The sequence below is a fragment of the Nilaparvata lugens genome, chromosome 13 (assembly GCF_014356525.2).
Source record: "Nilaparvata lugens isolate BPH chromosome 13, ASM1435652v1, whole genome shotgun sequence".
Lineage (NCBI taxonomy): Eukaryota > Metazoa > Arthropoda > Insecta > Hemiptera > Delphacidae > Nilaparvata > Nilaparvata lugens.
In genome coordinates, this window is record NC_052516.1 from 13398187 (window position 1) to 13417109 (window position 18923).

At 34.2% G+C, this 18923-nt stretch overlaps 1 protein-coding gene across 3 annotated transcripts in view; it reads right to left on the minus strand.

Moving 5' to 3' along the window:
• The window catches only part of LOC111056377 (polypyrimidine tract-binding protein 1), a 496090-nt gene that overhangs the window by 421968 nt on the left and 55199 nt on the right, over window positions 1-18923 (minus strand). For 2 of the 3 annotated variants that reach the window (XM_039439855.1, XM_039439854.1), the window contains exon 2: window positions 15152-15622. In XM_039439855.1, coding sequence (XP_039295789.1) covers window positions 15152-15226 — 75 coding nt within the window. In that variant the 5' untranslated portion in view covers window positions 15227-15622. Of the gene's footprint in view, window positions 1-15151; window positions 15626-18923 lie in introns of those variants that run through there. The other variant, XM_039439858.1, reaches the window with a different exon arrangement.

The following is an 18923-nucleotide window of genomic DNA, read 5'->3' on the forward strand; positions in this document are numbered from 1 at the left end:
CTGCTTAGTACAAGGCCACGCCCACAACGAGCTCTCATTGGCTGATGCTATTACGTTCTACAGACTCAATTTTGTTGAACAATTCTTTTAGAAGGTATGTTTGTTGTTTCAAGAGATTGTCAAGTTATGAAGAGGTCGCATTATTATAGAAATATCAATTTCTTATTATTTTATCTGCTATTTTTTCTCTATCATAGTAATAATTAATTCTAGTGTATTAGTAGTAGCAAATCTTTCTCTATAAAACCAAATTCAGTTTTAAAAAATGTTTCCTTCTCAGATCTTTCCACTATTAATCTTACAAATATAGCCTGGCCTCTATTTTTCAATCTATAATAATACTAATAATAATAATAATAATAATAATAATAATAATAATAATAATATAATAATAATAATAATAATAATAATAATAATAATAATAATAATAATTTCTCTAGATGTTGGACGACACATCCAGAGGAGTTTATTCATAAATTCAGGAACATTACATATAATTTTTTCATACATTTTCAATAATTGAATGAAAAATACTAAGAAATTGTCAAAAAACCACTGATTTATTGATAATTAGAAAGACCGGTTTCGGTTATTACACCATTGTCAATCTCTGATAAACCTATTTTGACAATTTCTTAGTCTTTTTCATTCAATATGAATAATTACCATAATATCAACTTCTCAACTACACAAAAAGCATTTTCAATAATATAACAATATTCAAGGTTTAAAACCTGATACCTCACTATATAATATATGTGTCGAGGTTATCATCAAATTAATACTAATTTATGCTACAACAGATAATACAAAAATTTCAAAAAATCTAAAACTATATCTATTACCCTAAGCATCGCCTAATACAATGATACTAAACCGAGGTAAAAATTACTAATGATACTACATCGAAATAAATCAATGTAAATCTATTATCAATAATCATCTATTAACCTACTCTAGAACATGGTACGCCATAGTGGAATAGGTCAATTTCCACAGAAAACACTAAAGATGTGGAGGACACATTATAATAAATTTTTATTGTAACACAAACTATTGTATGTATTTGTAATTATCTAATATTTTCTGTAATTGATGTAGTAGTTTTAGTTTTTTTGGGAAATAAACATTTATTAATTTATTCTTCAATGTTGTTTTCCATCACGAACTGCTTATTATTAAATTACTTTTTGCTTTTAGAAAAAACGACAACAGTCAGATATTTTACAATAAATGAATTAATCACTCAAGATGGCGGAACTGCCGAAAGATCTCGTTGAAAATGTTTAAGTTTACAATAAATTAATACCTTTTTTGCTTTTAGAAAAAACGACTAGCAGTCAGATATTTTACAATAAATGAATTAATCACTCACTGTGACAACGAAATCTTTCGGCAGTTCCGCCATCTTGAGTGATTAATTCATTTATTGTAAAATATCTGACTGTTAGTCGTTTCTTCTACAAGCAAAAAAGGTATTAATTTATTGTAAACTTAAACATTTTTATCACAAATTTTTAACCATTTTCACACATCTTCAATCCCAGTTCTTCAGCAATTTCCTTCTAAGATCTTCCCACTGTTGATCTCACCAATATTGCCTCTATTTTTCAAACTATATCAATAATACATCTTCCATTGTAAACATCAAACATTTCTATCACAAATAACCATTTTCACACATTTTCAACCAAATTTCTTCAACAAACCCTTGAAATTTTTTACTGTCGTTTCTAAAAATAATGGTGTGAAACTAATCAAAACGTTTGCTGTGTTGAGAATGGCGCGAGGAAGCCATTAAAAAATTCTGCTGTTGATTTTAGATTCTATTCTTGGGGATGGCGTAAGTTATACACGCACTGTATATCTATATACTTACAAAATATAGTTACTTCCAATACATACAGTATATCTATATCCTAGCACAATATAGATATAGAATCCCATTAGAAATTCCATTCATCCGAACAGTTTACTTCCAATACGTAAAGTATATCTATGTATCACACCATATAGTTACATGAAATACGGTACAGCATTTCTATATTTCAAGCAATACAGTTACTTCCAATACATACAGTATATCTACATCCTAACACGATATAGATATAGAGTTCTATCAGAAATTCCATTCATCCGAGCAGTTTATTAGCTCTAGCTGTTTGATTTATTCAGAAATTATTCTTTATTTAGCGGAGGAACGCGAGGAAATAGCTGCGGGCTCTCTGCTTTCATGTAATGTACACGTGGAGTGTTTTTGAAAATCTTGAAATTTTCATGGTCCATGTGAACTCAAATCTTGAAATATTGGAGGTTATGTGTGAAATATTGCTGGTCAAAGGAGATTTATTACTAATATGTAAGTGCTAACAATATAAATAGCAGCTACGACACCTATGTTAATCGAATAATGCCATTATAAAGTGAACCTCACTACAGTTTTAAAGGTCCGTTAGTTTAAGTGAACCTGAAATGATGAGTTTTTACTTTCCTTGCCCTATTACCATAGGTAAGGAAAGTATTGCTTTCCGAAAAAAATTAAGGTACCCCAATTTCTAAATTTCTATACGTTTCAAGGTCCCCTGAGTCCAAAAAAGTGGTTTTTGGGTATTGGTCTGTATATGTGTGTTATACAAGTTGGACGCGAACATTTTCGATCAAATGCAATTCAAGATGGCGGCTAAAATGGCAAAAATGTTGTCAAAAACAGGGTTTTTCGTGATTTTCTCGGAAACGGTTCCAACGATTATGATCAAAGTTATACCTAGCATAGTCATCGATAAGCTCTATCAACTGTCACAAGTCCCATATCTGTAAAAATTTCAGGAGCTCCGCCCCATCTATGCAAAGTTTGATTTTAGATTTTCAATTTATTATCAGGTCTCAGATATAATTTAAACGAAAAAAATTGAGTGGAAAAGATTGAGCATGGAAATCTCTTCAATTAATGTCCAGTAACATTTTCACCTAAAATTGAAAATAAGCTTGAAATTTGAGAAAATGTGATTATTCATTTGCAAACTGTTGGCAACTGTTGACTCTATTAAATCATTCACTATGAAGAGATAGCAGACCTCATGTGTGTCTCCAGCGTTATTGCCCTGTCACCAGCTGGCTCAAATCTTTGAATTGTAGACTTGAGATGCGCGTTCACACTAGCGTCAGGTGATCAATTTTCATAACGGCAAGGAAAGTTGTGTGAGTGCGCCACACCAGATTTTTCATTAAATCAACAGAATACAAACGGTAGATTTCACCCACACCGTTAATTTAATTTCAAGAAAAGAATCACAAGAAAGAACGGTAACCAAAAGAAGAGGAAGAAGAAGAAGAAGGAAAATGTGAAGATGAAGTTTTGACAAGAAATACAAGAAAAGCGTTAACCCAATTCACACACACCCACTACCAACCTTACAATATTAGAAAGATTGAATTTCAACCTCTGTTGGGGAAAAATTGTGCTGAATCAACACGTCATGATCGTGTGAACGGCTATGAAAATCTTGGAAACCAAAACAAAGGAATAATAGAGGAAGAGAATATGCAAATGAAGAGGAAGAAAGGAGAAGAATATGCAAATGAAAAAGGTTAAGAAGAGGAAGAAAAGAAGTAGAGAAAGAAGAAGAAGTAGAAGAAGAAGAAGAAGAAGAAGAAGAAGAAGAAGAAGAAGAAGAAGAAGAGGAAGTAGACAAAGAAACAGAAGAAGGAGAAGAAGAAGGAGAAGAAGAAGAAGAAGAAGAAGAAGAAGAAGAAGAAGAAGAAGAAGAAGAATGAAGTGACTGACGTACAAAACTGCTGTGATTTGAATACAGACGATTGCTGCTGCGAAAAAATAATACGTGAACAGTTTTATAGTGTATTTTTGAAATTACTTTACGTCGTCCGATGGGAAAACGGAAACGAGCTTCATTGTTCGCTAAATATGCCGAAATAAAACGACGGAAATGAGAATTAAGATACCCATCGGGGCCTGGGAGAGTTTTTCTTCAACAATCGTTGTTCTACTATACAAATACGTCTGGCTTTTTTGTAGCCTATTCTTGTGGTATATATTATGGGAAGTGGGAAAAACTGTGTGACTCGAGGTAAATTTTGAAAGGATAATTAAATTAGACCTATTTCACATAAGATGGAGGAGAAAGAATAATTTTGTTGAAGTTTTCCTGGTTGATGAAATCTGTTTTTTACTGATATAATATTTCAATCGACTCTCAGGAATTAAACGGGAATTTTGCCTGTTCAACAGTGAGGTCCACGTTATAATGGCAGTATTTGATTAACATTGGTGTTGCCATCCTTGTCTAGCATTCAACAAAACTGATAACGCTATCCTTTTCTAACTCTGGTCATTTGCCAGATCGTTTTAAAACAATGTAGGAATATAATTGATTAAGAAGATATTGAGCCTCATTCATGGAAAATCATTATTTAATCCTTCAATGTTGTTTTCCATCACGAGCTGCTTATTGTTAAATCACTTTTTGCTTTTGGAAAAAACGACTAGCAGTCAAATAATTTACAATAAATGAATAACTAACTCATCCATGAGTACAGAAGAAGATGGCGGAACTGCCGAAAGATCTCGTTGTCCAGTGAGTGATTTATTAATTTATTGTAAATTATTTGACTGCTAGTCGTTTTTTCCAAAAGCAAAAAATTATTTAATCATTGATAATTTTTTTTTCTTTCATCGTTTTGCTCTGTTCCCAGATCGTCTTTCAACAATGTAGAATTGATAATAATTAATTGACAAAATATTTCATCTTAGTCATTAAAATTATTGTAAAATATAATTTCTTGCTTAATAAAATATAAATGATTATTTTAAACGAGAATGAACAGTTAATATTACATCAATAAACCTGTATCAGCTACCGTCTATAGAAGGCAGTGGCAAGGCATAGAATCGGCCACGTTGTTCTCCAACCACTCTCCACTGCCATTATAACGTGGACCTCACTATATCCTTGTCTATCATTAGACAAAGCAGATAGCGCTATCCTATGGTTTTTATACGGTATTGAGATTTCCAGGTTGATAAAAATGTGTGTTTAACTGGTATATTCCATTCGTCAGAGTTCAGGATATATTTAAGAAATTCAATCAACTTTCAACCTGTTTATTTATCCAATCTGCATTCAGAAATCCAATCTGATTTCAACCTGTATTGAGTTGATTGAGACCAGGGAAATTTAAAATTCAATATTCTGCTTTTTCTGTATTAAATTTTGTGCTTGAGGGAAAATTTAAAATTTATAAGACGGCTTCTTGAAAATTGACAGAGACGAAAAAGCGGTCGTATTGTAACTTTGTTTGAATATATGGATTGATTTCTATTGTGAGGTCCACGTTATAATGGCAGTGGAGAATGGTTGGAGAACAACGTGGCCGATTCTATGCCTTGCCACTGCCTTCTATAGAGGATAGCTGAAACCAGTATGTCTGATGTAATATTAACTGTTCATTCTTGTTGAGAATTATTATCAATTATATTCCATCTGTCATGATAATATATTCTTCAATGATTAAATAATGAATTTTCATAATCATTGGGAGTTGATATTTTATTAATCAATATTATCTATATATATAAAAGCGAAATGGCACTCACTCACTGACTGACTCACTCATTCGCATAACTAAAAATCTACCTGACCAAAAACGTTCAAATTTGGTAGGTATGTTCAGTTGGCCCCTTTAGAGGCGCACTAAGAAGTCTTTTGCCAATATTTTAACACTAAGGGTGGTTTTTAAGGGTTTAAAGTTCGTCTTTTAGCATGTATATTCTTCTTATTCTCTTAATTATAAATGAAAAATGTCCATATAGAACTATAATCTAGAGAGAGTACCTCTTCGAAACAGTTGTTAACTGGTAACTGAATTAATGATTTTGTCAGGTTGGCTTTAAGTTGAGTTGCCTTTGTTAGGTTGGCACCAAGTTGAAGATTGAAATGCATTCATCGCGGAAAATTGATTGGGCACTGCTACTTCAATCAGAGCTATTCTTGGTAATATTATATTACTAGCCGCTATTACTAGCTCGCTTCGCTCGCCATATCCGTTTAGCCAGACGTTTAGTCTGGACCCCCGACTGGATCGTCCTAACATATGATCGTCCTACAAATAAAAAATGCAGGCGAGCGAAGCGAGCCTGCTGATCTCATTCTTGGACGATCCAGTCGGGGGTCCAGGGGGCGGAGCCCCCTGGATAGACGGATTTGGCGAGCGAAGCGAGCCTGACGGCTAGTTATATTATAAATCATTTTAAACAAAAATGAGCAGTTAATATTAAACCCCATATACGGGTATCAACTATCCCCTCCACAAGGCAGTGGCAAGGCAGTAAATCAGCGTTGCTGTTCTCCTATACATGTCTTTTATCACAGGCATTATAACGTGGACCTAACTGAATCTATTTCAGATACCCAATATTTCTCTCACTCTTTCTTCGTATCAAATCTACACTTACATAATAATCCCATCTACGTTTTAATCTCTCTCTTTATCTTCATGATATATTTTCCTTCTAACTTTACTTCTCCTTCTAGAATGCGGATGCAAAATATCTTCGTAAACTAATTGATTTCTCCATTGTTAGGCACTTGTTTCAATTCGTGGCTTGATCTTCCATGGAAAATAAAGCCTTAGATGGGTATAGAATGAATGCGTAATGAATTAAATGAATGGAATGAACAGGATAGCACTTGCTTTGTTTGTACTGAAGAAATCCCAGATTGCAGAATACGGGTGAAGGCCACACTGTATTATGTAATGCTAATAAATAAAGTTGATCATCATTATTTCTAGCGTCTTCTCTGCCACCCTCGATTCGTGTTCTCTGTACTTCTCTCTCATTCTTTCACTCTCTCAAACACTATCTCACTCACTCCCTTTGTCTCTTTCTCTTTCTTTCTCCCAGGATTTCTGTCTCTTCCTCTCACACCTTAGTTTTATCGAATATTCTTTCCGAAGAATGGACATTGATATGTCCAAAGCTCCGCCAATTTATGTAGATGCATAACAATATAATTATCTATAGTTATTATATTACAAATTGCTTTTCTTCATCTCACATACAGCTCAATAATTATTTTCTTAATTTATATTTTGTAAATTTATCTATAATTTTGCTGTATTTTAAGCTATTGTATATAAGTGTATAAGCCAGTATAATTATATTGTAATCTACATAAATAAAGTACTCAATCAATCAATCAACCTTCACTCTCTTTCTCATACACACACACACACACACACACACACACACACACACACACACACACACTCGCTATAAATCTCTCTCTCTCTCTTACACACACTCTCTCATTTACTCTTTCATTCTCTTTCTCTCTCTCTCCCTCCTCTCTCTATTTTTCTCTCACTTCAGCTCATCCGTGTTCAATATGCCATTGAATCAATGCAAGATGGTTCAGAAGTCAAGGACTACTTGTTTATATTACTTGCAGCTTACTTTAGCAGAAGTAGCAGAAGACTTTCATGTTGTTCATTAATTCTCCTCTTCTTCTTCTTCTTCTTCTTCTTCTTCTTCTTCTTCTTCTTCTTCTCCTTCTTCTCCTTCTTCTTCTCCTCCCTCTTCTCTTCTTCTTCTTATTCTTTTTCTTCTACTACTTCTTCACTGTCTTCTTTCATTTTTTCCTCTTTTCCCCACTTTTCCAAAATGGTTTTTATCAACTATTCCTCTCACTTTATATCCTTCTTAAATTTCTAAATCTCCTTGTCCTCTTCAATTTTTACTCTTCTCTTCTTTTTGATTCTCCTCTTTATCATCTCTTTTTCTTCTCACATCATCAATTATTTTTTCCTTCTAACTACTGCAATCACTTGTAATTTTTATTCTCTAATAGCTGCCTGCTTAAGCCTGAATGGTAGCTAACTTTCTATAAATTACACAATTTATTATTTGACTGTTTCTCCAATGGCACGATAATTGCTTCAATTTTCTCGGGATTAACCTTCACTTGGCATCTTATAAATGCATCTTAAGTAATAGCAAAGATAAAATAAGTAATAATTACTAAGTCCTCTCTGGTAATAGACACTGTTTTCCTGTAATTTCTCACCTGTTTTTAACTACAATATCTTGGCATTCTTCTTGAATAGGAATGCATATTACGATAGACTAATACCATAGAGAAATAATAGCGTAAGTAGATATCCCATGGTATAGTTCGTTTATGTCGCAACTTTTGCTGTTATCCAAGCCGATAGTTCACGTAGTTCTGTCCCGTGAAGCTGTGTGACGCTCGTAGTCTCTCATACTGTGCCGTTCATACACTCTCACCCCAACAAAACAGTAAAAATCGACAATAATCGACAGTAATCGGCTTGGGAGAAACAGTAAAAGTTGCGACATAAACGTCCTATACCATGGGCTATCTACTTACGCTATTGTTTCTCTATGCTACTACCATAGAATAATACTGTTTTTTGTTTTCTTAGCTACATCTTGAATATCATATTGAATTGAAATTGTTGAAAAAGTTGACTCCTATAGTGAGGTCCACGTTATAATGGCAGTATTTGATTAACATTGGTGTTGCTATCCTTGTCTATCATTCAAAAAAGCAGTTGGTGCTATCCTTTTCTATCTCTTTTTTTTGTAGTTGAGAAGTTGATATTGTGGTAATTATTCATATTAAATGAAAAAGACTAAGAAATTGCCAAAAAACCACAGATTTATTGATACTTAGAAAGACCGGTTTCGGTTATTACACCATTGTCAATCTCTGATAAACTTTTATCTTTGCTACGTTGCCAGATCGTCCTTTAACAAAGTAGAAATATAATTAATCAACAAAATATTCAATCTCAATTTTAAAAATTCATTATTCAATCATTAAAAAATATATTTATTAAGAAGAAGAAGGAGATAACTGTTTCTAATGGAAAGCAGGCGTATATCTATCTCTTTCTACACCATTTGAAGCTTAGATTGCGTCATTTGTCTTTGGCTGTTGTGGGTTGTTGATGCTAACCCTACGACCTCTCAAAAAGGGACCCTGGGGGAGGGTTCATAGACCCCCTGGAATGTCACCTCTGGAATAGAGGTACCCCCCTGCTAGGCTCCTAATGAAATACACACCTGCTGCTTTGAGAAAGGGTTAGGAGACACTTTCATTCCTCATTTAGGTTCAACTTGCCTCATTCTTGCTTTACCTTGAACCATTTAGATAGGATGATTTGTTTCATGCCTCATTCAGCTTCAACTTGCCTCATCCTTGCCTCATTCTTGCCCTACTTTCAACCGTTTAGATTGGAAGACTTGTTTCATGCCTCATTCAGCTTCAACTTGCCTCATTCTTGCCTCATTTTTGCCTCATCCTTGCCTCAATCTTGCTTTATCTTGATCCGTTCAGATTGGATGACTTTTTCCATGCCTCATTCAGCTTCAACTTGCCTCATTCTTGCGCTACTTGAAACTGTGTCGATTATATGACATTTTCATTCCTCATTCACCTTCAATTTGCCTCATACTTGCACTGTGTGGATTACCAACACTTTTCATACCTCATTCTTGGCTCATCCTTGTAGTAAATTAATGACGGTTAAAATTTAACAGGCTTTTGTGCAACCGGCACTGAGTTAAACCCTTTTTGTGTAGTAAAGAAGCTTATATTGTGGTAATTATTCATATTAAATGATAAAGACTAAGAAATTGTCAAAAAAACACAGATCAACTCTGTGGCTTTTCGCCAATTTCTTAGTCTTTTTCATTTAATGAGTTAAATCCCTCAATACTTATTATCCTTCAACCTCCATTTTTCTCTTTCTTCGTTTCTTACTGATATTCTTTCTGTCCTTCAATTATTCTTCTCATGCTTCTCCTCCTTCTTCAGCACCATCTTCTCCTTCTCATCCTTCTCCTGCTCATCCTCCTTCTCATACTCCACCTCTTCCTACTCCTTCTCCTTCTCATTCTCCTCCTCCTCAATCTCTTCCAGCTCAACCCCTCCACTCCACTCCTCCTCCTCCTCCTCTCACACCTCCTACTCCTCACCTTGTAACCTCTTGAACTGAAATCTCTGTCACCCGACATGAGGTATGTGCTGAAATTTATGTTGAAGTGTAGGCTATAATATCACTGCTATATCTCCAAAGGTGGTCTTCCAATATCTCCAGTACCCCGTTGTGTGCCTCTGTTTGGATTTGTAGCCATAGATTTATGGAACATTCCAGATATTTTCGTCTAATGACCGCCATAAATAAAAGTTGAAAAGAGAGGATTTTGAGAGAGATTGTCTTGCTCCTGAGATTGTAGGTCTCTCACAAATTTCAAATTGTTTGCTATAGAATAAGAACAAGAACAAAAAGAAGAGGTAGAAGAGGTAGGAGAAGAAGAAGAAGAAGAAGAAGAAGAAGAAGAAGAAGAAGAAGACAGAAAGAAGTCTGTCAGTATTTGATTAACATTAGTGTTGCTATCCTTGTCTATCATTTGACAAAGAAGATAGTGCTATCCTTTTGTAGGTCCACAACATTCCCATATCGGGTTCTTATTAATATAGAAATACTAGCCGTCGGGCTCGCTTCGCTCGCCATATCCGTGTAGCCAGGGGGCTCCGCCCCCTGGATCCCCGACTAGATCGTCCAAAAATGAGATCAGCAGCTGCATTTTTCATTTGAGCATTTTTATCATATGTTAGGACGATCCAGTCGGGGGTCCAGACTAAACGTCTGGCTAAACGGATATGGCGAGCGAAGCGAGCTAGTAATAGCGGCTAGTAATATAATATTACCAGGAATAGCTCTGATTGAATTAGCAGTGCCCAATCAATTTTTCCGCGATGAATGCATTTCAATCTTCAACTTGGTGCCAACCTAACAAAGTCAACTCAACTTGATGCCAACCTGACAAATTCATTTAGTTGCCAGTTAACAACAGAACTGTTTCAAAGAGGTACTCTCTCTAGATTATAGTTCTATTTTAACATATGGTATGGACATTTTTCAATTATAATTAAGAAATTAATAAGAATATACATGCTAGAAGACGAACCTTGAACCCCTAAAAACCACCCTTAGAGTTAAAATATTGCCAAAAGATTTCTTAGTGCGCCTCTAAAGGGCCAACTGAACACACCTACCAAATTTGAACACCCTAGCTGAGTTTCTGTACTAAATTTGAACATTTCCTGTTCATTTGTTCTCGATAAAGCTGAGAAAAAGCAAAAAAACCGTTGGAAAAACTCCAATTTTGAGCGTATCTTTGACGTTATTGAAAATTGCTTTCAACACAACATTATTACCCCCTAGCTGAGCTTCTGTACTAAATTTGAACATTTTCTGTTCATTTGTTCTCGATAAAGCTAAGAAAACGCTAAAAACGCTGGAAAAACGCAGATTTTGGGCGTATCTTTGGAAATTTTTCTCAATCCGTTCTTAGAGCGCCTCTAGAGGGCCAACTGAACATATCGACCAAATTTGAACGTTTTTGGTCCGGTAGATTTTTAGTTCTGCGAGTGAGTGAGTGAATCAGTCAGTCAGTCAGTCAGTGAGTGCCATTTCGCTTTTATCTATATTAATATAATATAATAAAGGGAAAAATATTCTCACACACGTACGGAATAGGAAATTCCCGATTGACGCGTCAATCATCACGTCTCAACTACTCAACTGATTAACTTGAAATTTTGCATATAGATTCTGAATTTACCGAGGATGGTTATAGATCTATTTTACATTCTTCAAGATTTTAGTAGGTCAAGTTTTCAGTTTGTCAAGTTTTCAATTAGACCCTAGGGGAGCCTGCTAGTACAATCTATACTCTATGATCTTTACCAATATGCTATATTCTGGTGGAGACTGAATTTTCCTTTTTTTTATAATCAGAAATATTGTCTGAATTTGTCACATCCGACTGATGATGCTACCTGCAAAATTGTCATCTAAAAATTGAGTCTGATGGAAAAAGATTTTATTCAAGAGATGAGAAATGACATCAAATAATTGCCGTCACTTCCACCTGCTAAATATTTTTCTTCTACTCGGAAAAATTGCACGATTTCTCTCTCTTCTCAACCTCTTTCATTCTCCGTCTCTCTCACTTACAATCACTCCCTCTCTATCCCCATATACACAACGATCACTTGATTATCACTCTTTATTCTCCCTTTCTCTCTCACTCACTCACTCTCTCTCTCTTTCTCTTATAGCCGGTCGTGTTTTAATGGGAAGGATATTTTATATACCTACTTCTTAGAGAATCAAAAATTATTTGTGATACACCGCCGATTTATGAAGTTACATCACATTATTATATTATCGTTATTCAAATTGCATTTCTGTATTTATTCTCATTGATTAATTATTTATACTTTGTGAAATTTGTTGAATAACTAGCATTATCGTCATTTAATGTAAATTAGTGTATAAGCCAGTAATTATTGTAACATACATAAATAAAGAAATCTAATCTAATCTATCTCCATATACACAACTATCACTTGATTCTCACTCTTTATTCTCCCTTTCACTCTCTCTCTTAAACCTCCACACAAACTCTCTTACACTCTCTCTCCCAATCCCTCACTCTATCTCTTAAACTATCTCACAGCAAATAGCCTTCTTTCATCTCTGTTCATCTACTAGTACTATACAAAGTTCGTAGTGTCACGCCATTCATAAATGTTTTCATCATGATCTTTCCAAAAAAATTGCAAGCAATAATGATAATGATAAAAGCCTGTCGTCACCTCATTAACCACTTAATGCTACAAAAACACAAAGTACAGGTGTCGGAAATAAAGTCTTGTAAACTCATGAAAAGTAATGTTTTTAAACATATTTTTTAAATTACTCAATAAATATAATGAGACGTTATGATGGCAGTATTTGATAAACGTTAGTGTTGCCATCCTTGTCTAGCACACTCTATAATTTGGGGTTAAAACCATCAATTCATTCTTGAGTTAGATAAGATAATTTGAATGAAAAAGACTAAGAAATTGTCAAAAAACCACAGATTTATTGATACTTAGAAAGACCGGTTTCGGTTATTACACCATTGTCAATCTCCAATAAATCAGTGGTTTTTTGACAATTTCTTAGTCTTTTTCATTCAATATGATTAATTATCATAGTATCAACTTCTCAACTACACAAAAAGTAAGATAATTTCTATTGAATAACCATATCAGAACATTAAACAAGAATATAAATTATTTTTCTTCCAACAACCATCATAATCAATTTAGATATTGAGGTCCTGTCTATTTCTTTGGCTAAAAATCCTTTGACAATTAGGCTCTCAGTGACTAGTTTTGTTTTATTGTTCTTTGTCTCTGTTCCTCTTATCGTGTTGTTTTCTAATCTGTTGCGTGACAAGGACATGCACTTCCTTCCAACTTCTCTCCTATTCTATCAATCAATCAATCTAAAATCAATCAATCAATCAATCAATCAATCAATCAATTCTAATCAAATTATCCTCCTCTGTCATTTGACTAAAGTGAGGCAGTCCACGTTATAATGGCAGTATTTGATTAACATTGGTGTTGCTATCCTTGTCTATCACTTGACAAAGCAGATAGCGCTATCCTTTTCTACCTTTGCAACGTTGTCAAATTGTCTTTTAACAATGTAGAGCTACAATCAATCAACAAAACTCAATTACGAAAACTCAGCAATTTATCGTTGGAGAGAATATTTTCGTGATGGTTAGAAAAGAAAATCATTTTCAAGAAGAATGAACAGTTTAAATTACATCCCATATACCGGTACCAGCTATCCTCTATGGAAGGCAATGTCAAGGCAGAGAATCGGCAACGCTGTTCTACCATCTTCCGCCACTGCCATTGTAACGTGAACCTCACTATAACGCACTTGTTAGCCTACTCTTCTTCTTCTTCCTTTTCTTCTCCTTCTTCTTCTTCTTCTCTTCCTCTTCTTCTTCTTCTTCTTCTTCTTCTTCTTTTTCTTCTTCTTCTTCTTCTTCTTCTTTTCTTCTTCTTCTTCTTCTTCTTCTCCCCTTCTTCATCATCTTCTTCTTCTCTCATTCAACAACGGTACTCCACCCTTGAAGCAATTTCTCAATTAATTTACTGTAAGCTTTGAGTAAGTGCTGCTTTTCTCAGCTATTGTTTGAAGTAAGTAATGCAAACACGAAGACCAACCGGCAAGTAAATATTAACAGTTAAGTTGGGGTCAATGAACGCTAATAATTGAACTCTTATTTTCTTAGTAAATCTGTGTTTAATTCACTGGATCCATCTCCAATTATTCATGAATTACAATTCATGACCCATACAATAAATGAATAGTCGACATAAACTTTATCATGGAGGAAACATAGCATAATTGATTTTATTTTATTGATTGTTACAATAAGTACATCAACAGAAATGATAGGGAGAGGAAAAATAAGGCAACCTTGTGCTATTCCTCTCCCAAATTCAGATAAGGTTACACATCGTCCGAAATTTGTTAATTTGGTGATTATATTATCATTCATAAATTACAGTGTATCTTCTTGAGCCATACTGTAAATAAATAGTTGACATAAATTTTATCATAGAGAGAATTTTGCATAATTTATCGATTATGTTATCATCATCATCATCTTCTTACAAGGACTAGGTTCTATTGGCCTATACCGGCATCCATTTCTTCCTTGGTCTTCCTATGCCACGCTCTCCTTCGGGTTTGTACTCCCATGCTAATATTATATTATGTTATGTCCCAAAATATGTATCATATCATATGTATTATATGTTATCATATCATATCATATCAGGGAAATACAATATAAGATGATATCCCAAGGTATAGAACGTTTATGCTTCAAATGTCACTGTTAACTGAAGCCGATAGTCCTAGTAGTTGTTTTTGGTGAAGCTATGTGACGCTGGTAGTCTCTCATACTGTGCCCTTATTACATTGTCACCCAAAAAAAAAAACAGTAATAGTAAACAGTTGTCGACAGTAATCGACTTGAGTTTAGAAATTGACTTGAAATTTGGTATAGAAACGAGGTATTCAATAGGATAATAGAATTGGTGAATAACACAATAAATTATGAATGATAGATAATTCATGATTGGTGAATAATAGAGTAAATAACACAATGAATGGTGGATTATAATCCATTATTGATGAATAATTATGTAGTGAATAACAAAATGAACAGATGAATTACCTGATTATCGTCCATTTCCATTTGCTGGACTAACGAGATGGCCGATTGGATGTTGGTGCCTAGAGGCCTCTTCATGCTGCTTTCTCTCTCTCTCACGTCTTCTCTCTTTCTTTCTCACCTCCTATCCTATTCCTTGTCCTTGTCGCACTCACACAAACCTCACCCTCTCAGTTCCACACTAAAACGACACGAAAACGCGACGAAGACGGGACGGAAACGTGACCGAGAAACGTACAACGAAATACGGGAATCGACAACGAGTGACGGGAAACGTACAACGAATGACTGAAAACTTTAAGAGGAAAGAGAATGAACCTTCAAATAAATTTGAGAAAACTTCAAATAAAGTTAGATTTGGAGAAAATAGGGAGGTGAAAGAGGGTGAATATTTTTGAGAAGAGAGATAAATGGTGAAAGAGAGAGGGAGTGAAGTTACAAGAAGAAGAAGGAGAGAGAAGATCCTTTCTTGACCTGAAACAGAAAGAGAAAAAAAGGAGATTTAGTGATTTTTCCAAGAGATATTTCTTTTATAATATTGTCTAATATAATACAGTCTTTTATAATACAGTCTAAATATATTTTAGAGCTGTGAATACAAATAGTGAGTAGGTTTTTGATTCTGAATTAAAATTTTTTAAATAAGTGCAATATTTCTAAAGTTATAATTTATTGTGATTATTTAGAGTATAAAATACCTTCAAAATTCAAAATTTTAAATCATCATTTCTGGACCGAAAATCAAGTGACGAAGCAGTTGTGTGACTATATAACCTTATCTTTTGGACAACATAACATTTTATCAAAATTTTTGGAGAGAAATAGTACAGGCTTAGCCTAGTTTTTCCTCCAATGTCATAATTGTATTATGATTATAGTATTTTATACAATAAATATATAATATAAAATAAATAATAATAGTTCCTCCTGACGGCACTTTGCCATGGAGATCTGCCGACAATTAAATATACAATAATATTATGTAATGATTTCTTTGAAATGTTCAATAAAGGCCTTTATTTATTTATTCTTTATTCATTTATTTATTTATTATTTTCTATTATTGTCCAATAGTTTTTTCCAGTTATTGTTACACATATTTCAATTTAAAAGGATATTTAAAGAATCCTACAATACTTGAACATGGAAGGGCAGGCTTTTCAAAATTTGAGAACAAATTTTCTATATAATACTACTTTATTCATAATAATTATAGTGAAATCCAAGGTTTTGTCTAAATATCTTCAATCCTATTGATGAATGGCGATTTGAACATCAACTGAGAGACGTACTCAGTCGACCAATCAGGTGCGAGTACACTTCCCCAGCTTAGTACGAGGCCACGCCCACAACAAACTCTCATTGGCTGATGCTTCTACGTCATTGTGTAGACCCCATTTTGTTGAACGAAAAATTGACAATGGAAATGAGTATAATATAGAAATTCTCAATATTTCTATGAAGCACGTCTCTATATTAAAATTACCCGTATCAAACTGTAAACAAACATTTTTACTTTCCTTGCTCTATCAACATAGGTAAGGAAAGTATTGCTTTCCGAAATAAATTAAGGTACCCCAATTTCTAAATTTCTATACGTTTCAAGGTCCCCTGAGTCCAAGAAAGTGGTTTTTGATACAATTTAAATAAAAAATCTCAAGTGGAAAAGATTGCGCATGAAAGTATCTACAATTAATGTTCAGTAACATTTTCTCCTAAAATTGAAAATAAGATCGAATTTCGAGAAAATGTGATTATTCAATTGCAAACTGTTGACAACTGTTGATTCTATTAAATCATTCACTATGAAGAGATAGCAGACCTCGTGTGTCTCCAGCGTTATTGTTCTGTCACCAGCTGGCTCAGATTTTTGAATAGTAGACTTGAGATGCGCGTGAACACTAGTGTTAGGTGAACAATTTTCATAACGGCAAGGAAAGTTGTGTGAGTGCGCCACAACAGATTTTTTCTCGTGGTTATTTTCCATTTATTTTCACTCAAAAATATAACATATCAGTTACATATGAAGCCACGTGGCGACAGATATAGAATATATAAAACAGCATCACAAATACAAAATATATACATAGATATAAAAAAGCATCAGAGATACAAAATACAGATATACATAGATATATAACAGCACCAGAGATACAAAATACAGGGATTAAATACGGATATACATAGATATAAAATGCGGGACTAGCCTGGGGCTATACGGCTAATGATGCCCGTGTTATCATATTGTGAAAGAAATACCGTCCAGCAATATTGCGGGAAAGTATATCTATAGATACCTAAAAATACATCGGCCATTAGCCAGTGTTGTTGGGAAGATATATCTATAGTTACGGAGTTTGTTGAGTTTTTCTGAGAGGAAGTATATTGTTGCAGAAAGATGATATAACTATATTTTTGGATAGGATGTGATGGAGTTTGACAAAAATGCCTCCCTATCATTCCCATTGTCTTTATAACGTACACCTCACTATAATGCCTGAGCACTACAATAAAAACCTGCAATATTAATTTTCTGCTCACCAAAACAATACTTTGAATCCACAAGAAAAATAAGATGAGATTTCAAGTCAACATGGTAGAAAAATATGTAGAAGTACAATTAAGCCTTGTTTTCATTAGTAGAGTTGGTGGTAGAGTTCCCTGGGCAAGTACTAACTAACTTGTGAACTCTCCCAATGGAAACGTTCATGGTAGAGTAATAGTTTTTAGTAGAGTAGAGTGGGATAGTACTCTATCACTTGCCATCCCCCACCACCGCTTCTCACTCTACTCTACCACTACTATGCTAATGGAAACAGTCTCGAGCTAGTAGAGTAGAGTCGTGCCGTAGGCTATCAAATTTAAGAAGTATTGGTATTTATTAAGACATATTAATAAGTGTTAATTAATTTATTTAATATCGGGGCACCGAGCTTTGCTCGTTATTTTTATTTATTGATAAACAGAACACAATCCTCTAAAATGATCGTGTTTATATTTTACAGCTGTCTATACGTCAGCTTATGAATTTCGGGGATGCAATTTTTTGATTTTCCACAGAATCACTCGTCACTTTTCACTATCCACAGACGACGAAAGTCTCAGCTGTTTCAGCCAAGGATGAATTATCCTTTTAATGTCGTTCAGCGAGTTTTCCCAAGGATGAGACCTAGTCCAATCGAATTTTTATATCATCAACCTACTAAGTTCCAAGTTTCGTGAAAATCGTTGGAGCCGTTTTCGAGATCCGTTGAACATGAGTAACCAGATATAAAACTCTATTATAATTATATAAAAGCGAAATGGCACTCACTCACTGACTGACTCACTCACTCGCAGAACTAAAAATCTACCGGACCAAATACGTTCAAATTTGGTAGATATGTTCAGTTGGCCCTTTAGAGGCGCACTAAGAAATCTTTTGGCAATATTTGAACTATAAGGGTGGTTTTTAAGGGTTTAGAGTTCTTTTAGCATGTTTAATATTATTCTTATTCCAATATCTTAAAATTATAATTGCAATGTCCATACCATATGTTAATATAAAATTATAATCTAGAGAGAGTACCTCTTCGAAACAGTTGTTCTGGTAACTAAATTAAAAATTTTGTCAGGTTGGCATTAAGTTTAGTTGACTTTGTTAGGTTGGCACCAAGTTGAAGATTGAAATGCATTTATCCAGGACCTCCTAAATACCAATTTATCCAGTTAGCCAAAATTAGCGTTTTCTCAGCTTTTCTGCGTTTCCTCACCTTTTTCAATAATTGATGGAAAT